Source organism: Odontomachus brunneus, unplaced genomic scaffold (assembly GCF_010583005.1).
Source record: "Odontomachus brunneus isolate Ranch 3 - 2012 unplaced genomic scaffold, Obru_v1 Obru_scaffold_064, whole genome shotgun sequence".
Classification (NCBI taxonomy): Eukaryota; Metazoa; Arthropoda; class Insecta; order Hymenoptera; family Formicidae; genus Odontomachus; species Odontomachus brunneus.
The window spans coordinates 1713080-1738398 of NW_022639514.1; the positions used below are offsets into that span (position 1 = coordinate 1713080).

At 35.0% G+C, this 25319-nt stretch overlaps 2 protein-coding genes across 4 annotated transcripts in view; one reads left to right on the forward strand and one right to left on the reverse strand.

Annotated features, from left to right (window-relative positions):
• Positions 1-12866, reverse strand: part of LOC116846426 (lachesin-like) — a 417598-nt gene extending 404732 nt beyond the window's left edge. For 2 of the 3 annotated variants that reach the window (XM_032820225.1, XM_032820222.1), the window contains exon 1: positions 12097-12865. In XM_032820225.1, coding sequence (XP_032676116.1) covers positions 12097-12433 — 337 coding nt within the window. In that variant the 5' untranslated portion in view covers positions 12434-12865. Of the gene's footprint in view, positions 1-12096 lie in introns of all 3 variants that reach the window. The other variant, XM_032820223.1, reaches the window with a different exon arrangement.
• The window catches only part of LOC116846429, a 38840-nt gene continuing 18270 nt past the window's right edge, over positions 4750-25319 (forward strand). Inside the window, exons 1-4 of the mRNA XM_032820228.1 lie at positions 4750-4811; positions 4958-5175; positions 22364-22525; positions 22646-22806. Of these exons, the coding sequence (XP_032676119.1) occupies positions 22455-22525; positions 22646-22806 (232 nt within the window). The 5' untranslated portion in view covers positions 4750-4811; positions 4958-5175; positions 22364-22454. The remainder of the gene's footprint in view (positions 4812-4957; positions 5176-22363; positions 22526-22645; positions 22807-25319) is intronic.

A 25319-nucleotide genomic window follows, 5' to 3' on the forward strand; every position in this document is an offset into this window, starting at 1 on the left:
TGACTGAATGTTATCGAGAAATGTCGAAATTAATCACAAACTACCTGTTTCGTTAGTAATGACTACTAGAACTGTTTGCATTGCCATCTAACATTTGCGGGCGGAAACTAAGTTAAGGTCCTAATACTTTTCAGGTCAAAATCGTCCCAATTTATCTATCACCCTTTAATTTAGCATCACAATATTGTAAAAGAAATCGATAGAAAGAAACAAAGATTTACATTTCTCATTATTTTCGTATCTTCGAGTTAATAACGTCTTTTCGTGGAACATTTCAAAGCCAATAAATCGCTACTCACCTATCGAAGACTAGATTTGTAATCCCCTTATGGACTCCTCGGTCGCACGGTATCACTCTGTAACCGCGTAGCCACAGAAGCTTTACCTTGCCAGCGGATACGGAAGCCGGTTGCGGCAATCTCAAATATTAATGCACCACGTATATGTACCACGACTTCTATTGACTTAACGTATTCTTTTGAGACAATCGCAAAAGTCGAGAAGAAATTGGAAGGGCATGAAGCGATGGAGTCTCCTCAGGCTGACGGAGATAGTCGCTGTTGATTACCGGACAGACTGCGAGTGAAAACGAAGATGTCAGGAAGGTAATCCCATATGAGAACATGCGATTGCTGTGAGCGATAAACGTAACCGGCAGAAGTATGAAATTCAGACATTAGCGATCCTATATTCTACATTTTTGGACAACCGCAAAACTGCTGCTCGGCGAAATTTATTACATTATGCATAATACAGACGGGGTAGAGGATAAATAATTAATAATAATTCACGGAAACGGACGTGGCGTGTATCACGAGATTATGGAAGATGGAAATTACTGGCAGCCTGCAGTACGAGATATCTGAGAGGTGAGACATGGGAGAGAAAGCTTTCTTTCCACACGTACGCAATACGAGAGAAAAAAAAGCAGAGGAGGACGAGTTAGAAAGCAGAGACGGTGAAGGTGCGAAGTTGACTTGAGGTGGTGAGAAGAACGGAAGAGAGGAGAGAAAACAAGAGGATGAGAGAGCTTCGAGTATTTCGCCAACTTGGTAAGCCGAGTCGAGATCGCTCAAGAGAGGATTTCTTCTTGAGAAACATACCCTCCTTTCCTCACCTTTACAATCTTCCTTTTTCTTTCTGGTTCTGTCGTTCCTCTCCCCGTTCTCTCTTTCTCTCTCACTTCCTGTCTCAAATTTCTTTCGTTGAAGGTCGTACCGGAGCCAACTAATTATATGTTAGTTATTTTTTATATAAATTATACATCTTCATTACTTGTTTCCACGCCATTTCCTGAAAGTAGTTGAAATATGTCGCTTGATAAAATTACAGTAAATCGAACATCTTGTATAATAAATCAGGTTGGATTTGAAATTTCACGAATTATTAAGGGACAACTTGTGTTTCGACGGAGAATGCAAGGGTATATTTTAAAATCTAAGTCTTGTTACTATTAAAGAAAGATTAAAAGATTATATACATCTCTCAGAGTTTTAAAATCGATTTCTTAAAAGTAACATTTTTCAAAAGTATGTTCATTCAAGAATATTTTCACCCAATTATAGGTTAAAATTCGAATATCAAAATATCGGTTAATTATTTTGAACAAAACTAGTCACGGTTGGTTGGCGCGCAAATGTAGTTGGCGGTGTACAATCTCTTTTGTTTAACACCTGTCAGAAGCTTCTCCACGAGTCTTTCTTTTAACCTTCCTTTAAATTTTATTAAACGATTATTTCTGCATAATAGTATCGCATAATAATAGTTCTGCATAATTCCATGATAACGTCTAAACCCATAGAACCCATCAAAATTCCATTCTAACATTTACAAGAACAGAATATTTAAGTTAGTCGTCTTTGAAGTGTCAAGCCGAATATTTAGTAGTGAAAATAGTGCGTTGAACATGGAGAGATGGAACAGTTTGAGAGAAAAACTTTTGCATAGGCAATTCAGAAAAGGTATTAAGAAGAAAAAAGACTCCACCAATGTGAAGCAGAGCACAAGTAGCCATGATTATAGATTATTACCTATGATATACGATGGTTATGATATTTTTAATGCTATTAAGCCAATTACAAAGATTTCATATATAAAGTAAGGGTAGCTTATAGGAGAACGGTGGTTCGTGAATTTAAAAAATCATCGTGCAAAATAATAAAATAAAAACAATAGAAAAAGATTGAGTAAAACGTCATTTTGTAAACGTCATTTCAAAATATCGCACTAATGGACACAACTGTTGAATCAGCATTGTGGAAATGGCTGTATATATTTTTATAAATAGCTACATATATTTTCAACAAAAAAAACATGGTTTCGTTAAAAATAATAATGGAAGTTACGAGCATAAATGTCCGTTAATTCGTGGTTTCCGACACCACCGTATCAGTTTGACCCAGAGCGCGATATTAGAAATGACTAAAGAAGCAAGATTTTAGATTAAAAAACTAGGGAAAAAAGTTGAATCACCTAAAAATAATGCATTACATGGACTTCAGAATCGATGAAAGAGATTTTGTATAAGTTGGAAATATAAGTTTTTTTAACAATTTTACTTGAAAACCTAACATGAAACTCTTTAAACTCGTTTTCCTCAAAACTATATTTTTTGAATCGATACTCAAAATGCTTCAGGAACTATTGAACTAATTTATTCATAGTTTTTGTGCATACATATTCTTAGTAAGATTATTTAATCTTTATTGAAAGATTTTGTTTATATCTATTATAGTTTTCGTTTTACAAACAAAAGAGAGAGAAACTACTTTTGGCGAAAAATCAATCTGTCAATTTTGGATATTAATAACTCTTTATAAAAAATCAATATTTTGAAAACCGACTACGATAAGTTTTGTTTAATCCTTGTTTGTTTCAAGTAAATGTCGAAGTTTTGTAGGAAAAATGCTGACTAACGACAATTAGCTTCATGGAAACAGTAATAAGAACGTTATATTTCTTACTTTTTGTAATAGGCTTTATATAATAAGTAGATAAAAATATGAAGAATCACTCATTCAAAGATTATCTTCGCAAGGATCATGTTGTATATATCGTCAATATTGTAGTCAGTAAAAAAATTCAAACACTGAGTGTTTTCCGAGCTCGCTCGGGTATGTGTAACGTTTTAAACGTCGTATTCATTCCAACAAGTTATATTTCGAATCTTTTGTTCATTCTCTTCTTTGTTTCACATGAGTTTTCTTTCTCGAGATGAACGAAGGCGCAGTTGTATCAGCTATAAGCGTACAGGTACCCAACCCAAGGGATACAGAAAGATAAGAAGAAGGGTGGAAAAAGAGCGCCCAATGACTGAACCATGATCAAAGATAATTTCCGATCAAAGATTAAGGATTACTCCCGTGAGCCACGCGGCCCGTCTAGGAATCAAAGTCTGCCGAAATATAAAATGCATGAAGCGAGAATCCCAGGGGGGTGCGCGGTACGTGAAACCCTCCTTCCACCTACACGTATACGTACATGTGCACGTACAGAAGCGACTCCCATCCACCCACTTACCCCACTTAAAAGCAGATGGCACACGTTCGCCGCATACGCACGTACGCGTGTGCCTTGTGCATATTGTACTGTGCGATCTCGCAACGATAAAATCACAAAATCAGATTGACAACAAACAATCGGAAAACTTTATGAAAGGTACTTCGTGTAATAATAATTACATGTCGAGCGCCACGATGCGCTTTTAGCCAGATTCTCTGCGCTTCCACTGTTTTGTTTCAGAATGTTTTTAAACAAATATCCACGGCTATATGTGGCTACGTTGTCGACACATCATTAGCTTTTATAGTACAAATTATGAATGTCCCGAGATCTAAGCATTCTCGTGGAACAAATCTCGAGAGAGCAAACGGATAATGAAACTTTGTTCTTTGATTTCATATGAATTTGATCGAAAATTTTCTTCGAACGTGTAATGCAATCGCGTCATTAATAAACAATCGTAGTACACGAAATCTAGAGTATTCGTATATCTCATTCTCCTTGCAAAATGTATTTGCGCGCGGAAAGCGTAACGTTTTTCTCTTTCCGTGTAAGATCATCCCGGAAAAAGTGAGGAGTGCAGATATTCTTTGTATGCTCACTGCAGTAGTATGGCTATGCTCACGCACAGTGGGTAAACTAATACGACTTATAGCTCTTATAAAAGAAGAGATATTCGGAAATGGTGGAAACGGAGGGGCATTTGTTTCTCTTTGCCTGGCGCGTGAGTACAATTATTCATGCTACGACGGACAATAAAAAAGCCCGCTTTTTACGCGATAAAACGAGCCACCGAGACGCATGAAAATCGTTCGTATTTTCGACACGTATAAGCGCAGACCGCGCTCGGACGTTAGATATTAGATCGAACGCCCTTACAACTGTCGCCGTACGTAATTAGGGGTGGCTTCCCCCATCGAAACAGATGGCAACCCTTAGGCTACGAGATAATTTCGCGAAGAACAGTTGGCAAAGTAGCATAGCCTGTGGTACAAGTGAGAAAGCAGAAAGAGAGGAAGAGAAGGGAGAGGGAGAGGCAGAGGGAGAGGGAGAAGAAGAGAGAGAGAGAGAGAGGGAGGGAGGCAGAAAGAGAAAGAGGAGAGAATACGAACGCAAGCCAGGAATATAGGAGTTGCACATAAACGACAGACATAGCGGCCGAAAATGCGTGGCAAACGCGCGCGTGCCAATTTGTGAGCCAACATCCGTTACCCGAAATTTCTTCGATAATTCATTGAAATTAGATAAGCGCGTGCGCGGCAACGGTAACGGCGGTGGCGGCGGAGCAGATATCGGAGCTCGTACACGAAGTACGTATTAAACGTAACGACGGTGAGGCAATCGGCAGTAAGCGACTAAAGCGGTTTTATTCGTCGCTCACTGCGATCAGATATCGAGACAATGAGAGGACCCTCCATATTCTCAATTGTGCACTCCGGGATCTATCTATCTTTAGAGTCGGCAGGACTCGCTACCTAAGAGATTGCATTCAAGGGCAGTAACACGCGAATTGAATGACCACCGTATAAAATTCGCATCCACTAGCGACCGCCACCACGATGATAATGGCCTCTCTCCATCCCGATTTCAAGACCGGCAATCTGCGCTGTGGGTGCTCGTAAAGACGATTGGATTTGGAAATCACCGGCTGGCCGCCCTGAAAGGGGCCTTAATGTATGTACATTGTTTTAGTAGTAGATTCAAAATGATGGTCGAGTGTAATTTCTTTGAAATATCCGAAGCACGTCCACACTAATTCTGTCTTAAGCCACCAAAGTGCTGTAGTAGGCGGCCCGAAAATCTGACGTGTACCAGATTATCGTACCAGATTCTTCATTCTTCAGATTTCGCCTCTGACAAAATATATAAAAATTAATAAATATTTATTATGTGGGTATCATTAACATATTTACTTAAATCACAATCCTTTTCATTTAAATTGAGTAAACTTAACTGAACTTAATTGAGGTATTTAAACTGAGTAAACAATACTCGGTTTAAATGAAGTAAAAGGTGAAAAGAATTTTGATTTAAGTAAATATGTTACCGATCTAATAAATATATGTTAATTTTTAGATATTTTTTTCTCAATGCAGAAGTTTGATTGTTATTACTTTCATCAATATACTTTACATTGACATTGACATTATTTTAATTATATATAATATTATCGATATTTTACAATAGAAATAATATTCGTCTTGATGTAGATATTAGCGTGAGTAAATTTTTATTCAACATCATAAATTGATCGTAGAATTAAGAATCGTATCTCATCAGATGTTGGATTCTCAAAATAAATCATTACCGATCTGATAACAGAAAATTATTACTAATAACTATGCAAAAACGAGGAAAATTTATATTCAATATTTCCAAACTTTTTTTTTCTCATACAGCATCACTCTCCCCTTTTCTTTCCCGCATGTAATATTAATTATGCAATTTTAAAAAGTTTTGAAACATTAATTATACACGTGTGCGCGATAATATGATCTCTATATAAATTTTCATAAAGAAAGTGGAAAATGAGGATAGAAAAACGCTTTCGTACGTCACGATGAGGCACATAATGCATCGCACATAGTGCGATGTAAACGACACCGTACGGCACAGTGAGGAGCCTTAATTTGCATCTGCTTTCGTACCCCGGCGGCCTTCGAAAATTTTATTCACTCGCCGTTTAATTATGTTATACGCAAAATAATAAAGTGGAAGTAAATGGCGGAAAAGTAAAAGGTGTGGAAAAGAAAGTGTCGGCCGAGGGGCTTAATGCTGTGTAAGTAGTAGCCACTGCATTACAGCCAGATTCATTTGCATGCACTTTTACATCCTTCCGTCCTCAAAAAATATTTATCGCCCAAGGTTTCACCATGACGCCTCGCTTATGAATTATGCATGTGAAGCACGCGCACAGGACGTAGCTCATTCCTAGCGCAATTTCGCCATTGAAGCGTAATTTCAGCAAGCTCGGTATTAGAACCCCTCGAGCAGCTTTTTCGTGATAGTGCTTACGAGGGGGAACGAAAAGACGTGTCATTCAGAACGACGATGATCACCCCAATTGCTCGGGAAGACAGCGAATGCAACGCGTACTGGTTTTATGCAACGTGTCATATGAAATATGATATTGCATAACACCATGAGATGCACTTGTCTTTACGTTATTAATTAAATTATCGATGATTTTATGTATACCTCATCTGTCTGGCTTCAAATTTGAAACATTTACAGGTTACTGTAGTACAAACATAAAATGTGACGTCCTATAAAATTGAACGATGCATTATGAAAAAGGGTTTATTATTATATATTTTGCTTGCAACAAATAAATATCTTCACTGTGACTTTTCTCCAAATTGTCGAAAGAGTCGAATTCTTACATTGAAAAAAGAAGCAATTGAATCGAAAAAATCAGCAGCCACTTAAAAAAATATTATATCTGTTAAATTACACGTTAGTACAACAATAAGTTAAGTTGATATATTTACTGATCAAGTCGCAGTCATTGAATTGATTGATATCATTGAATCAATTTTTATCACAGTAACTATAGAGAAAAGTAACCAAAAGCGACATAGACCTCTTAAAATGACATACCTATATATCTCATATATTAAATGTTGTATTTTATCGAAATTAATATAAACATAATTCGTTTTATCAGGTGAGTTATAAAAAATTCATACTTGGTATATTTCTTGTTCTTTTATACGCTAAATTAGCAAATATCGAGTTTTAGAAATTCGCAAGTTTTATTTCTAAGGTGTTTATTGACGCAATACGTAGACTAAACAGCGAAAATTATCTTTTTATTCAATATTAAGTTCTTCTACATGCATTTGACTTTTATAAAAATATTTTTTGAATATTTTTATCTTCATCACTTTTTTACTATATAACTTGAAAAATTTTATGAGAATGTGTCTTAAAATGACATACCCCTACAGTATACGATAGATGCGATACTCTGTGACTAACATAACCTGATTCTAACCTCTCTTGTGACGTGACATGTCGTATTGTATATGTTTAATTTTGTTTAGTTTAAAAATATAATATATGTAAAGATATGTGAGAAATGAAAAAAATGGAAATGCTAAAGATACGTTTTTATTTAATTATATTTCCCTTTTGTAACATTATGTTTTGAATAAATAAATATTATTCAACACATTAAACATATTAATGAACTATTTATTATTAAATATTATATATGCATTTATTATTATATATGCATTTATTATTAAATATTATATATGCAAGATATTATATAACTTCCAATAGCTATGTCGCTTTTGGTACCCATTTTCTTTGAATTCCATTTTCGTGTGTTTTACAAAAACATTTTTTGTTTTAAATCTAGAAACAATTTCAGTAAAAATATAATATTATCTGATAGGGAGTACTTCCAACTACATGTATATATATTTACATTTATATTTTGAGTTTTACATTAAGACATAACCTCCAAAAACAAAGTGGTATGTCACTGTTCGTGCCTTTACTCTATAATTCGTTCAATTAAACAAATTTTGTTCGCTCAAGCAAAAAGTCTCATTAACTCAACCACTTTTTTTCTTAATGTAGGTATCGTGAATTGATCGATCAAAATGTCCAAATACAAGATTCAATAAAATATTCAATAAAATATTCAATAAAATATACGCGTAATTTTTACACAGTACCGTGCAAAATTACGTCGTTCACGCATACATACGTTACGATCTTTGTGCCGATCGTTCGTGAACAGTGTGTTAAAAACCGCGATCGTCGTGTACGTGTCACGAACGAGTAAGACTACTTTAGGACTACTTTAGGGCTACTTTAGGATTGTTTTAAGATTAGGCTTAGCAGTGAAAAAGCTTTCGGTTTCTCGACATGTATTCTACTTTGAATTGTTCGAAGAGTTGAATCACACTATACGCGATTCATGCAATATTTGTCTGATTCTTATATCTCAGACTCATATTAATAGTCGTTACTTAAAACTTGCTTCAAGTGAGATACTCAGATTCAAATTTAAAGTTAAATGTGAGTTTTTCAGTTGAATCGCGGTGGCAAATATATAATGTTGTATACAGGGTGTCCGGTAACTCACGGAAAAGACACGGTGTATAGATAAATTAGTTCAAACTGAGCAAAAAATTCCTTAATCATTTTGCGAACAAGCATGTAAAATTTTGAGTTATTAGTCCAAAAAGATTCATGAATAATCATGTGCCATACGGTAAATGAGCTGTAATGGCGATGTTTGTCGCTATGTGCTTATATATTAAGTCAAATTGAACAAAAAAGTCCTCTAACATTTTCTAAATGATCACGTAGATGTTTAGTTATTAATTAAAAAAGATTGAAGCATTATCGCGCACTAAACTATGCACTAAACTTTTACGTGATAACTAAACATGTACGTAGTTATTTACAAAATAATAGAGAACTTTTTTGTTCAGTTTGATCTAATATACAAGCATACAGCGCAGACGTGGCCATCACAGCTCACTTACCGTATAGCACGTGATCATTAATGAATCTTCTTAGATTAATAACTTAGAATTTTAGATGGATGTTCAAAATAATGGAGACATTTTTGTCCAGTTTGACCTGATCTACCCTGTAGTTCCTCTGTGAGTTACCGGACACCGTGTATATGATTCACATAAAAATAATTCAAATCTAACTTTATATTCAAATCTGAATATTTCACTTGGGACAAGTTTCAAGTAACGATTATATTAATACGGGTTTTAAAGTCAATGAAACTGATTGTTCACCCTGAACTTGCAAAAAATCGCGAATTACCCAGAAATAAAATGGATTTGTTCTCATATGGGCGGGCAAGTAATAAGTGTTTAACGCAGCAAGACTATAAATATAAATTTATAATACTGTGCGCCATTATCAATGGCAAATTTAATGTGACCAAAATTAAATCCGAGATTGCACATGCTGATCGGACCGGTGTACATTTAAATGAACGTACAAACAAACGTAGGAGATATCAACAGGATATACGAGATAGACATACAAACAAACGTAAAAGATATCAGCAGGATATACGAGATAGACAGTTTATGTTTAGATTGTTACGAGCTCTACAATATGTGTAGCTGCTGATTACACATAGAGAATCGGAACTATACGATTACTTGTAGAATTAAAGCGTTGCGATTGTTTTCGATCATATTTTACAAAATAAATTAATAATAACCTATTTGCAAAGATAATTAAGTTACATAGCGATGTCTCCAAGAAGTCATCTCTATCGAAAGCTAAATCAAGAATGACAATTTGCGATACACCCGTGGACACGTGTATAGATTGTAAATTTTAAGCAATACACTTTTATACCGGAAAAATAAGATTTTACTATAATTCTTTGTAGAACAGTAATTTGGCAATATTTTTGGCAAAATTGATGGAACGTAAAATATTCTGTTTTTCTGAAGCAGAATTTCACGCGGGCGTACACACACATACGCACATATACACCAGTCAAGATAAGCATTTCGCGTAATAAACAATCACTCTGACTTATGAAGAATACGTTATAGGCATTTGAAGCATGTCATACGGTCCAGCAGTCTATTCGACATTATTTCTTTTATGCTCACTTATTCGAAAATATGAGAAAGTGTAATCATTTCTCGAAACTAACTCGATATGTTTGATTCGAATCGTCGAGATGGTCAAATATGTACGAAGAATGTGTAAAAACGGAAGTTTCATAATATTTCAAATTTATTTAACGATGTAACATTATAACCATGCACATTCAGTTTTATCAAAAATATAATATTTTTTAAAGTACGTTCAACCAACGTCCGTGATTACATTCGCAAATTTCAAAATTTGCGTAAGGATGGAGATTAAAAAGCGTTTAATGCCAGAATTATCCGCATATAACAATGTTGTCTTGCGAAACCACATCTCTGGGAAATAAACTGAAAATGCCACGTCTATGCCGCGTTTATTTCACACGGTACTTGGTAGCGGCATTTTGCATTATTGTGTGTTACAAATATCGGAAAAATAATGTTTTTGAGAAAAAATTGTTGTAACTGCTTACATTGACATTTAATTTGCGACCGTCGATTGTGTATGACGATATTTATATATTTTAGGTAAAAATTATGTATATAAGGTATCCCAGTTCTCGCGACATCAATTTATACCGACAGGTTCTGTGAGCAATTTCGAGTTAAGTTTTCCTCAGCGTCAAGGCACCAATAGTTACGATATAAACGATCGAAACTACGAAACTTTTAGCAAATTAAATTTCGAATGACAAAATGTTTTTCTCTGTCAATTTCAAGTAACCTTTACTTTAACAGTATTGTATTTTGAGCTTTCGTTAGAAAGATATGTTATACTGAAAATTGAAAAATCGCTATGAATAATAACTTCCTTCGATATTTTCAATAAGAAATAATTAATTTGAAATTGTTCAAAGAATCTGTAAGTGTACATTGAAGCCACGAGAACTGGGACACCTTATATATACATACATTATACATACACACATACATACATAGTACATATATACAAATATACATGCATATGTATATACATACATATATACATACATATATATATATGTGTGTGTGTGTGTATGTGTGTGTATAATATGATATATTTTTAAAATATATGTACACACTTATTTTATTTAATATCTTTAACGACGAATGAGACGAATAAAGTTCGTATCATCGAAGTATCAAAGGTTATGAGTTAGTATCAAAGGTTGAGTTGATAGTAAAGTTACGATGCTGGTTCAAAAGGTCGTTATATATAACTTCTTAGAACGTGTCTCCTACGTGATATTTTTCGCCCAAGCGAGAAAAGATATTAAATACCTACCTTTGAAAATCTTAGAAAATAAGCTTTATATTGATTGCATTTTTAATTATGGAGAAAAAGACATTTACATTATGATACATAGACGTTTTACGTGCTTCTTAATTTTTTATCCTTACACAAAATTTATGATGTGAAAAAGATATTAATAACAGAAATATGGAACAATATTACATTTTCGAAAAAGCTCTCCTTTCTCTCTTTGCCTAAATGCGCGATTATGAATCCTTTTAAATATCACGTAGTTTTTATTTAAAGCATTTTTCCGGATATTTATTAATTTCGACGATATTTGCTCGAAAACAACCCAGATTGGCTTCGTGGATTTGTTTCATCTCTAAATGCCAAAACAGAGCTGATAAAAATATACACGCCGCTTAAATTTCCGTGTTTGATGTGATATTTGAGCAAGAAATAACTCGGATACTTATGATACTTTGTGATACTAAAAACTGAAAATGAACAGCATGGTGTTCAATTATAATCCGCCGTTAACAAGTGGTTACGTATCTTTAAAGGAAAAGCGTGTTTATGTCACGAGGTCTTTAGAACCTGTGTTTTGCAAACGCCTCTCAGTCAAACTATCTTCAACTACCGTACCAAACATAGAAATGACCGCAAATGGCCACAAATGATGACATATCAACAATCACGGATATCAGCCGTCAGCTTCATTCACCCGTAACGCGTTTCTTTTCTCTGGGGAATATCTAAGTAGTAAGAGGATTTTAACATTACCGGTAGTAAATCCTGCAAATGTCGGCCGACTATTCTGCAATAGAAGGCAAGCGAAAACAAAGGCCGCCACCATCCTCGGTAGAAAATCAACAGTCATCCCCTTCTTTCTTCCAGCATGTAGCCGCATCACCGGTACCCAATTAACAAATCCCACGGCACGAGTATCATCCGCGCAAGATCCACATTCGCATCCTATCAGTTCACCAACGTAGTCTCTCCGATCACTGGCAACTATTCCGAGACACTTGTCCCGTCCTTTGGATATCCAGCGAGATGAACAGGCGTCGAGACAGTTGCCCTCACGTTGCCCGGCGCAACGTCCGGCGAGATCTCTCATCGGGAGGCTTGACCACTGACACCCAGCCTACGTCAAAATTTTGTAAAAAATTATGTCCGTCCGATGCATCCTAGATGGTACTTCCAAGGAGCGAAAGATTGAGCAACAGCGACGTGAGATCAGAAGCGTATGTGTGCGCGAACGTGTGTACGTATGTGGCTCTACTTCTCGAGAACTTTTCGACAAGCAGTTTTCGAACGGTAAAACTGTCGAAACGTCAGCTTCTCGCTCCGGGCGGGTTTCTTGCGAGGTCCTCTCGTCGTTCTGTCGTTTATAACACGCGTGTGGCACCGATAGCTGTTCGTCACGAAGTCGGTTACGTGTGCTCTCGGCTGCGAACGACACGACAAAGCTCCAGCAGCTGCGCGCTTAGGACGCCCGGCGTCGACTGACGTTCATAGAGGAGACCAGTAGAACCGGTCGACGGCACACGCCGCTGTCCCGGCGCCCGGCGTCACGGCGCAGATCTCTGCCACCCCCGCAGAAGACCCTCTCACCCTTTCCTGAATCAGGCCAATCGGCGCTTGCGAGTCACCGCCCATCGTGTTGCAGGGGCGGCACCGCTCCCGAATTAAGATTTTCGACTTTTCTTAGTCTGGTCTACCTAGCTACCTATCTGTCTGTTCTCCTTCACCCTCTATCCTCCCCCTCGCACCTCGTCGCACTCTTTCTCATTCGGCGTTCTTTCGGCGCGTCGCACGTTGCCTCCCTGTGCACACGAGAGGGCTCGTCTTTTTTTATAATTATTTCACGTGTCAACCGCGCGCGACGGGGTGCTTACCATCTTGGAGAAACAAACCACGTTGGACACGGAGAGATGCACGGATAATTCGTCCTGCTGTTTATCACGGGGTGGCAACGCAAATATTCAAGTTTCGTTTGAGACTGAATCGTCGAGTCGTTAGAGGTTTCTCTCGTCTCGACGAGATATCGTTAATGACAGCACTGGTTTGTTTCTTTGCGACTTCGGATTCCGTGAAAATAAATTTTTATTCCTGCTTCGTGTGTGCCGGGAAGTCATATCCTGTTATATTTCCGCATGTTATTGCACGCAAAGAGCGATTGTTCGCTTATTATCCATGATCATTACGGATAAATTCGTGATTAAAATTCGTGATTAATATCGCTGTGTCGATTCTGGTTCAAGACGACGTTGGAAATTGAAAATATAACACTCACAAAATATCACCAGCATTCGCGTTACTGCGTAAATAAATATCCTATAAAATGACACGAACGTGATGTAAATCATAAGCTGTATTATCCAACTTACTACCTCGCACACTATTCCGAATATTTTGTATACACGCTCCGTACAGTATTACAGTATCGCGCAGTAATGCAGCAAAAGAGTATACAACGGATATTAATTTTATGCCTTTTCCTGTCACGTGCTATACAGGAAATTTCAATTTATTCATATAAACGTAATGCGCCAACAAATGGCAATTGATTTTACATCCTGCGCTCACTAAATAGATGCTGATTAAAATAAAATCAAAGAGAGTGCCGGAATTACCGGAAAATATTAAATATAACATTTTAATATATTATCATTCGCCACTCTCTTGCACAGCTCGCACGATCGCTAAACATATCCTGCCCTCGAGAAAAGTTTACTGAAAATGTACGACCCGAGACCTATTAAGTTTCTTTTATTGAGTAACAACCTCGGCGTGCGCAAAAACGAACTAATAGAAATATACAGTTCACGTTTACCGAAGGGCAACATCGCGGAACGAAACGTACGACATACAAGACTGATGAGTACGGTTGATGGTAGAATCATGTAGGATGCGGCTGCAGTACCATTAGAATAATATCACCCATTCTTTATCAAGAAGCAAGTCGGAGATGTGCTGTGCACTCATTTCACGTGACATTTAATTTCCGTGAAAAATTGCCGGTGAATTTGCTCATACGAAATAGAGCGTAAAACTACTGGGATGAGTTTAGACATACTCTTTCGGGTTTCGCGTCGCTCGAAAATGTCCAAGTGTGGTATTCCGCGAACGGTATGCAGGAATAATACGCGCAGGAATAATATCCGTGAGAAATCTAGTAAATTTGCGTAAAAATTGTTTCGAACCTGTTTTGTCCGTCCAATGAAACAATCATTGATCGTATTTTCGACAGAATTCCTCTACCATGTCATGCAAAAACTAAGAAGTAAAATGCGTTTAGGAGTAACAAATTTAAATGGAATTACAGGCCTCGTAAATCTCGCTGATGAAGTCGATGAATTGATCAAACGTACCATGTCTCGCATAAAAATTTGTTTGTCCGCGTATGAAACAAGCGTATATGCAAGAAGTAATTTAAATTCAAATTTTACCGATGCTATTCTAATGTAATTTTTGTTTTCATAGGAAAGAGATGATTGGATTTGATCGCGATGCGTATATATAATAAAAAAAGGAAGCGTTTTACATTTCAAATTCTTGTATTAATCGCGCGAATAAGCAGTGTTGCTTTGGACTGACAAATAAACTCATAATAATATGTACATCTATGTCAAATTTATACAGAGATGGATTTAATAAATTTTATTACTAAACAATTATTCTGGAATAACCCAAATAAACAAATTTTTTATTCAACAAATACGATTATTTGGCTTTTCAAGTAATTTTATTGCCCAGCTCAAATATTTTATTTTTTTATTTAAAGAGAGAGAGGAAAATTGCTTTACTTAATTGTCTCATTTGTTTTGAAGAAAAGTGCGATAATACTGTTTAAATAATTTTAAAATCTTAAAAAAAGCATTTTTTTTGTGCATTACTGACAGTCTGTTTTTTTATTATTTCATCATGTGGGCTCTTTTTTGTCCGTCATTGTTTATCTAAATACTCTATCATTCCATGATGCGGTCATCCATCCTCTTTATTGACCTCTTGACCATTATTGGGTTGCTCGACTTCAATAATTTATATAAATTAGTGATGCTAATTAGCTCTGACAATATACTTATAACATTATATTTATAATGCGTCCTTATAATGTCCAGAAAGCTTTGTTATGTCATATTTACAGGTAATCGTTGAAAGCAAAACAACAACGGTCGATATATAATAAATATCGACAGATATGTACTACATTAGTAAACCAGTGACATTATGATTGCTCTTGCATTTTTAAACAAACATTTTATTAGTTAAACAACAGATTAAAATGAAAAATAAAACGCTTAAAATAATTGTATTATTCAATTCAATAACATGTGTCTATGTGTGTATGTGTGATGTGTGATTAAATTAAACAAAACATAATTTAAAATAATATATTCTTTGGTTAAAAATAAAATTTTATATACTTTAAATAGTAGTGACTTCTCCACCAAATAACATGGTTTGATATAATTAAATAAGTAGAACGTGATATAAAATTATGTTGCTATGTCCAACAAATCAAATAGGAATACTGAATCTCCAAAGCAATCGTTTTCTCTGTACAATAATCTAAGTAGAATCTGACTTCTGTTATTTTGTATTTAAATTGTGTCCCATATTTTATATCACATGTCACTTGTTTAATTAGATTAAACCGTGTTATTTAATAGAAAATATACTGTTACTTAAAAGAAAGAAAATTTCATTTTTGACCGGATAATATATTATTTTTTATTCATAACATGATAATAACAGCATATTATTTTTTATTCATAACATAATAATAACAGCATATAATATAGAAACAGAGATATGTAAATTTTATTTAAATGATATATATTTTAATTGTACAGATCTAGTCATTTTAGAATTATATTATCGCATACTCTTCGATAGATTTATATCAGTTATCCCACTAGCAGTTTCAACACGTATTATTATCATGAAGATTGGAGTTAAACCTGACAATTATATCTTGCTGCAATTATATCTTTAAAATTATTTTCCGTCTTTATCATTTATTCATCGACATTTCATCTCGTTGCCCGTAATTTGATTTCGGTGCATGATTCATTTAGGATTGACCTAAAGGAGATCAAATTTTATATCTTTCTCAATCAAAGAGGAAATTGTTTTACCCGCGAAATATTGTTACGCGTATAACACAAACAACGAAGCGTCTCAATAATGCTATATAAAGTTGGTTCTGAATGATGAGTAATCTTGACATTTAAGATAATTATTTCGTGACAATATTATGCTAGACACCGCGAAAACGTAAAAAATCAAATTATGCTAGAAAATTATATTAAGTAATATTAAGTTAAAATTATGTTAAGTAATAGTTAATATAGCATGAAGAAACTCTACAAATCTGTGCTAAATGTTTATAAATATAATTTATAATATATACATAACTTTGGCACTGCAGCAAGAAAATATCAAACAAAATGTATATAATGTTTAAAACTTCATAAAAAAATAATCGTTTTGCCCTTTGATATATTAATACTTTTAAGACTGCTCGTAGTAAGTATATATTTATAAATATATTATACGTGTACCGATAGACATACACTACTACAAAAATAATCATGACATTGTTTTTCCATATTTTACCTTATTTTTTGTATTTTTGCATATTAATTACAAATCTTTAAAATTACTTAATTATCTTATTTTTAAGAAGATACTTAATCAAGAGGCATCAAAAGAAATATAATGCACAAATTATTATAAAGTCGGTTTAGCTGTCATATACAGTATGTTTGATAAGAGCGTGTACGGCAAAACTTTTTCCTCGAAACCGTTAGAGGGGGGATATGAACGCGAGCCAATAGCGGGGCTCTTCTCCCAAGATGCTTTGTCTAGAAAGCCTTAGTTATCGTTTGACTTTCGTCACAAAAATACTTTTGTATTTCAACATGAGTGCCGCGTACGCATCACGTTACGAAGCTGTGTTTCTATGTTCGCATCCGAAAGAACCAAAAATGTCGCGCGGAGCGGCTGCTAAGTATATGAAGAAGTCTAAGGCGTTTGTGAGTAAGTGGGTGAAACGTTATTCCGAGGTCAAAAACGTTGATGACTTGCCGGATCGTGGCTCTGTGCAGAAAACGACGAAAAAGGAGGACAAAATGATTTTACGGGTGTTTGAGAAGAATCCTTGTTTATCATTGCGTGGCGGGCAAGCGGTTTTACTTAAAAAGGGTCTAAATATATCATGTCATACTATAAGAAGACATTTATTGGCTCATAAAGGGAAATTTCGAAGCACGATAACGAAACCGTTGCTGTCTGAAAAACACGTCGAAAAAAGACTTGCTTGGGCAAAAGAAAATTTGGACCGCTATTGGGGCAACGTAATTTTTTCAGATGAAGCTTCGTTTTGGGCAAAGTCTTCTATCAGACGTGTCTGGTCTACCCAGGCCAATAGACTCATCGAGCGGACCGTTAAACATCCGGTAAAGGTGCACGTCTGGGGCTGTTTCTCAAAACAGGGATTTGGCACTTTACACATCTTTACACAAAATTTGGATGCTGCTAAAATGGTCCAAATATATGAGAGAGCTTTATTACCATCTGCCCAAAGGTGGTTTACGAGGAAAAATGAAAATTGGCTACTGCAAGAGGACAATGATCCGAAACATCGGAGTAGACTTTGTACTGCGTGGAAACAAGAAAATGACGTTGACGTACTGGATTGGCCTTCACAGTCGCCAGATGCAAATCCAATTGAAAATGTTTGGGCGCTTATAAAGTTTAAGCTCCGAGGAAAGAAAATATGGACCGTCAAGCAGTTAATTCGACAGATTCGATTTATATGGAGATCTTTGTCTGAAGATTATGCTGTAAAATTAGTAGAAAGTATGCCTCGGAGATGCCAGTCAATTATTGATAATGGAGGCGACTGGACAACTTATTAATAATAAAGCATCGCAGTCTATATCATGCATAATGTGTACAAATTTTTTCAATTTATGTATTATCCTAAGTTTTTGAGTTTTGCCGTACACGCTTTTATCAAACATACTGTACTTCAATCGTTTTCATAAATTGTGTGCTATAATATTAATTACTTAAAAACTAGATGTCGTTAATTTTTTCATAATATTTCTACGAGTTTCTTTTATCATCTTCTTATTTTTCGTTAGAACCTTAAAAATAATTTATTTGCTAGGATTGAAAACATAATATCGCAAACTGTTTTCGTATTTCTAATACATATAAATAGTGTTAACTTTGATTTTAATTATCTCTACTTCACCACAACCAATCTCTTTCTAATTGCACATACGTATTGATAGCGTTTCAATTAATATACAGTTAAAATTTGAAGATATTCTTAAGAAATTTATCTGTGATACTATCTTAAATAATTAACACACGTCTTACGCATTTAATACATCTTTAATGTTGACAGTGTCTTTATGATAGTGTCAACTCGTGTGGGTAATTATTGAAGCTATTTTTAGTATACTACGCACGGACTTGTTTTTGAGAACAAGTAAAAATGAACAAATAAAAAGAATCAAGCGGACGTCAGGCGGAATGGGTCATAGATAGGTTCACTGCTCTGATGAATACGTAAGTCACTATCGAACGAAAAAGAGATAAATTGCACTATTCCATCGTTATTAACAGTAATAGAGAGAGAAAGAGAGAGAGAGAGAGAGAGAGAGAGAGAGAGAGAGAGAGAGAACGTGCTCTCATTTCTCTAAATCATCTTGGAAATTCCCGGTTGCACCTAATTCATGGTATATTCTTATCGGCATTATATTATTTATCTCATCGCAATTCCACAGCGGAGAGCCGAGATCGGCATCTCGGTTATCGTCCGAGGAATTTTCCTTGAGAATAATTAACCGTATCTATCGACTCGTACTGCGAGTTTGGTACTTTCGTCGTTAAGCGAAACTTCCGCGCTTACGCGAGAACTGGTTCGCCGCGGTGATATCTTCGTTAGTGTTACAAGGTCATGAAGAGACTTCGCTAATAAGCGCGAGAGATTTCACTAATACCTATAATACGAAAGTCGCAGATCTTTCGAATGAGATACATAAGGCGACTTCGAGTTGATCTAGAAATCAATAAGGCGAATTTAAGTTCGAGACTCTTGACCCCTAATTGCGGTCATACTGAATCATTACGTCAGAAGCGAAAAATTTCGGGTGAATTTTTCTCTCACGTTGTACGTCGAGCTAAATTGATTTCTTTGCATTGTTGGCGTTTCATTGTTGGTGCTCAATAGCGTAGATTGGTAAAAATATACTGGAAACTTTTCCTCTTTTTTGTTATTCTGCATTATTAAATGGATATATAATTCGATGTACATTTATCCTATCTTCTTTCATCACGAGATTCACAACTATTTGTTAATTCTTAAAACAAAATTAGAGATCTCGTTACGTTTTGCTAGTTTGTATTATCGAATGTGCGTGATGATATACGAAAATAATTGATTTACTTTTAATATATAGGGTGCCCAAACTCTACTACGCAAAAATTTGTGAGAACGTAGAACGGAATGAGATAAACATAAAAACTCCATGCTGTTTTGCAATATTTGCAATAGTCGAGATATTAATTAAAGAAGATTAGTGAGTAATAACGCGCGATATGATAACTATTGTATACTGTTGTGTGTTTGTACATTAGGTTAAATTGAACAAAAAGTCCTTTATTATTTTACAAATAACCAAGTAAATTTTTAGTTATTAATGAAAGAAAGTTGTTACATGATTGTGTGTGATATTGGCAAATCTTCTTTAAATAATATCTAAAAATTTATGTGGTCATTTGCAAAATGATAAAGGACTTTTTGACTTAATATACAGGGTGTTGCCAAAAATACCATTCAGCATTTATATAGTAGATAGTACACACCATAAAATAACCTTAGTGAACATAGGTCGAAAGCTCAACCGTTTCTGAGACATAAATATTTTTGGCAGCATTTATATGGTAGATAATATACACCATACTGAATAGAAAAACCTTAGTAAACCGGTCGAAAACTCAACCGTTTCTGAGGTATAAACATTTTTGTATGTATCATCATGAATGACTTACTGGCTTTACAGAAGGTATTCCACATGTCCCCCTTCCATTTCCATACATCCCTCGATCCCCTGATTTAAATCCCTTGGGCTTTTTTTTATGGAGATATTTGAAAAGCATAGTGTATTCTTCGCCAATAAATGACATAGAAGAATTATGTGATCTAGTCCAGCGTGCTTGTGAAATAATTCGACAGAGACCTGGAATTTTTGAGAGAGTTTGCGACTCTGTAAAAAGAAGATGCCAAGCATGTATGGAAATGGAAGGAGGAACATGTGGAACACTTATATAAACCCAGTAGTCATTCATGATGATACATACAAAAATGTTTATATCTCAGAAACGGTTGAGTTTTCGACCGGTTTACTAAGGTTATTTTATTCAATATGGTGTATATTATCTACCATATAAATGCTGAATGATTTTTTTGGAACATAAGTATAAGTATAACAGCAGATGGCGCCACTACAGCTCATCTACTATATTGCGCGTGATCATTCACTAATCTTTTTTAATTAATATTTCGAGATTTATTGCTAATATTGCAAAACAGTATAGAACTTTTATGTTCACCTCAATCCGTTCTATATTCTTACAAAAATTGCGGAAGAGAGCCTGGAACACACTATATATAAAAAAAGAAAGAATAACTCATCACCATTTCTCGTTTCCGACGATTCAATATAATTGCAAGGAGGAAACTGGCGCCTTAAACGTATTGTAATTCTATTGAAACGCAATGGTTAATTACAGTTACATTATAATAAATGAAGTTAGAAGGGACAGTGTGCAATTGAATCCATTGTGTAAAGCGACAATCTACTTAATAGTGTCGCGATATCTCTAATATAGACCGAATTGAATTATATTCCGGGCCTTTATACATAGCAAATGTTCGTGACAACTGTGGATGCAATAACAACCTTAGCGCAACTGATTATCGTGGATGAAAATCTGCATATACCGTGAGGTTCGGTATAAGGCCGCAAATGGTTCGGTTAGGTATTGAATCCGAAGAAAAAGGGGAGAAAGGCGAAAAAGAAAATGATGTGACAATCAGAGGCGAGTTTTTGTCCGGGACACATCTGGTCTCTTATTTCCATTTTCTCCGTCAAATGATTTCTTTCCTACTGCTAACTGAAAAACTCCGCACATGCCGTCTCCGGGCACATTGCGCCTTCTCTAGTATTCTCCTTATCAATTCGTAAAGTAGGATAGCATTCTTCGCGTGATAAAGTAATTCTCGATTAAATGACAGTTTTTAAGAGCTGATTTCTCTGGCTGGCGCCACTGCTGCTTTAGTTTCCAATAATCCTCGTGCTTCCCTCATTCTCCTTTTATTCTTATATAACATTTTCAAAAGTCAAAGGATGAAAATATTCCTCCACTACTTGCGGAGAAGCACGATTGTAATTTAACTTCTTCTACATATTCCCCATCTTACACGTCGGTTTTGTTTCTTCTAGAGTTTTGTTACTTCTAGAGTTGCCGTTTACGTTCGAGTAAAGTGCAAAAGTAAAAATTCGGTAAATAAACGAGTTTGCTAAAACTCTTACACTAAAAAAAAAAAAAAATACTTGAAAGTTTGTTTGTAGGAGATATAAAGTCTATTCACTGAAATAAATTTTATTTCACAGAAATAAACTTTATATATTACAAGTAAATTTTTAAGTATTTTTTTTTTAGTGTACACACACACATTAAAATAGCTGTATATTCCAACACTAATATATTATAACATACTAATTTCATATAGGTATTGTAACAACGTGTTTCCTCCCAATATATGATGTAATAGCTATTAAATATGATGTAACAGCTTGCTCGTGGGACAAGCTGTTACGTTATGTACATTGACGAATAGTAAAAATGTATCCAGCATATGCATGATTCTACAACTAATAACAAGAGGAACTTATTTTATCAAACTACAACGTTCACACATGCGTGTATATATTCGTAACGCAAATACATTATGTCGTAGAACAAATGGCGAATTAAAATTGCAACGATCATTCTCGATCTTCTCTGTATCGAGTGCGTGTCGAAGCTCATTTACGAAGACGTTGTTGACAATGTTAACTTTTTCATACAATTGGTGGCAAATAATAAAATGTCACAAAACATTTACTCACACTGAGAAAAGGTACTTGTGAGAAAATTTATTTGTGAGATATAAAGTTTCTTATGATATAAAATAAAGTTTATTTCTGTGAATAAAATTTATATTCTGCAAATGAATTTTCAAGTATTTTTTTTTACGCAGTACAGGACTAAACAAGAGGAATATCCTTCCGAATAGTCGTATTCACGGTACGCTCAATTCCACCAATCGCGGGACGAGATGTTTCAACGGATCAGTCTTAATCCGCAAAATAATATTATCTTCGCTCGACCAGGCCGGTTTCCTTCTGCAAACAAAACTCGGTAAGTGATAGACAATTGTAGTTTCGAGAAGCTCGGAGTACTCTACAGCCAATTAAGATTCAATACAATCGATGGGCGACTATTTAAACGATGAGACAATCGGAATGTAATTGCGTCGCCCGATCCCGCTGAATACCAATTCATTTTCCGAAGCCCGCCACCGTGCACCTTCATCCTTTCACTTCCACCTTCCATCGGACCGCTTTTGTCTCATAGAAATCTTCTTACTGAGTCCACGAGCGCCAATTCTGAAAGTTTAAATTTCTTTTCCTCGCGCGTCTCCTCTCTCTCAACATCCCCTTCCACCCCTTGTCGTTCCCAACCCCCTTTCCTCTTTCCCCTTTCGTTCTATTGCGCTTTCTCTCAACTCTCCCGTTCTCGATACCACACTTTCGTGTGAAGAGCGTAACGAGGAAGAGTGAGGATTTTATGTAGACATTTGAAGGAACACGTAATTACGGTTTTAAACCACAAAAGTACTTTACGATTCTTTATTTTACGAATGTTATTAAAAACGTTTACGATTTTTAAACAAGCAATGCATGAAGAGGAACAAAATCAAAATTATCGTAGCGGCTTATAACTGTTGTAGCAAACATTATTATCCGAACTCGTAATGAGAAGAGCTTAATTAGTAATCGATCTCGGAATAAAGCCTAATGTTATAAATGTAATATTATTTTAGCATCCATCAAATAAATAAATATTTAATTTTTTAGAAAATCTTTCTCTCTCTTTTTCAGTCACTTGTATCACTTTTTAGAAAAATTTTAAAATCTTGAATTTCAACAATGTTATCATTTTATTCGAATATTATAATAATCTCATAAGAAATGTAATATAATTATTTTGATAATAATAATATCTGCTTCCAACATTTTTAAAAACATTATATCTAATATCAATATCAATATTTTGTTCTCTCCATAAAAATTATTTTCGAATTATAAGAATATGTTTTTCTTTGTTAAATCATAGAAAATGTATTGATGCATGTATCTTCCTCTATAACGCTATGTAATACCATTTTGAGATTTATATATCGAAAATAAAGATATTTTCGAAACAAGAATGTTCTTACTCTCTGCACACGTCACGAATAAGGTCGTGTTACATTTCTATGAAGTCAGGTAAAATTACACAAAGCCGTTTCTTATTTCAGTTAACATTTAAAAAATAATATGACATTGAAAAAATATAACATTAAAAGAATAATAAGGCTAAAATTACAGAGAGATCGTGTCATTTTCATCTCAAGATCGATTTAACTTATTAAGTTCAATCTTTACTACATTTCACAGTTATACATGTGCCAACTGAGTTACTTGCACTTGAAACTCAGTTATTTTTGGATACCTAAATTTCACGAAAATTGATAAGTAGTTAATCATCGTTTTTGAAATTACACTAGAACGAGCAGACTCATTCTCTATTGATTTTATAATGACAAATTTATTGTTGATGCTCAATTGCATAGATTCATAAAATATAATATAGAAAATAGTATATAAAAATAATATATGAGAATAATGTACAAATATAATATAAAAGATACTAAATACACTAAAAGCTTTTCCTATCTCTTGTTATTCTGCATTATTAAATGAATGTATAATTCGATTTATATTTATTCTATAATTTTCTATATTTTTCTATATTATATTGAATGTATAATTCGATTTATATTTATTCTATAATTTTCTATATTTTTCTATATTATATTGAATGTATAATTCGATTTATATTTATTCTATAATTTTCTATATTTTTCTATATTATATTGAATGTATAATTCGATTTATATTTATTCTATAATTTTCTATATTTTTCTATATTGTATCAAGATTTACAACTACAAGCAAACAGAATCAGTTCAATAATGATTGTACGTAGAAATAAAAAATATGTAAGCACATACGTGTATGTGTACATAGATAGATAAGTAAAGTACAAATCATCTCTCGGAGTAACAAAGGCTACGCTCTCGCGTGGCGAGATAATAAAATTTCCGTGTCATCCCTACCCGATTTTTATCTCGCCTAAGAAGCAAGGTGTCCGCGCGCTAAAAGGTTCGATATATTTTCCGAATAACTTTAAAGCAGCGAACGCACGATCGATGCTCACGGCTGCGCGTTTCCGCGGGCGAAAAAAAGCGACCACGGGACGGGAGTGTAAAAGACAAGCGCGACTCGATCCGGCTTCGACGAGGTAATAAAATTGTTTGTTTAACGGGACAAAAATGCAGGGCTCGGAAGCGTGCCTCTTAAAGTGTTGACGAGGACGATGCCTATCGTAGCTTGGATATGTGAGAACGACGAAGCCCAGAAACAGAGAGATAGAGCACGAGCGCGAGCGACCCATTCGCCAACGCTGCCGCCGTTGTTGTACGAGGCGGGAGCGACTCGTGGGGTCGGATTGCAAATAAAAAAAAAAGAGAAAAAAACATACGCACCCACACTCCCAGCGGGACCGAGTATCGCCGGGGAAAAAAAAGGAATAAAAAACGAAACAAA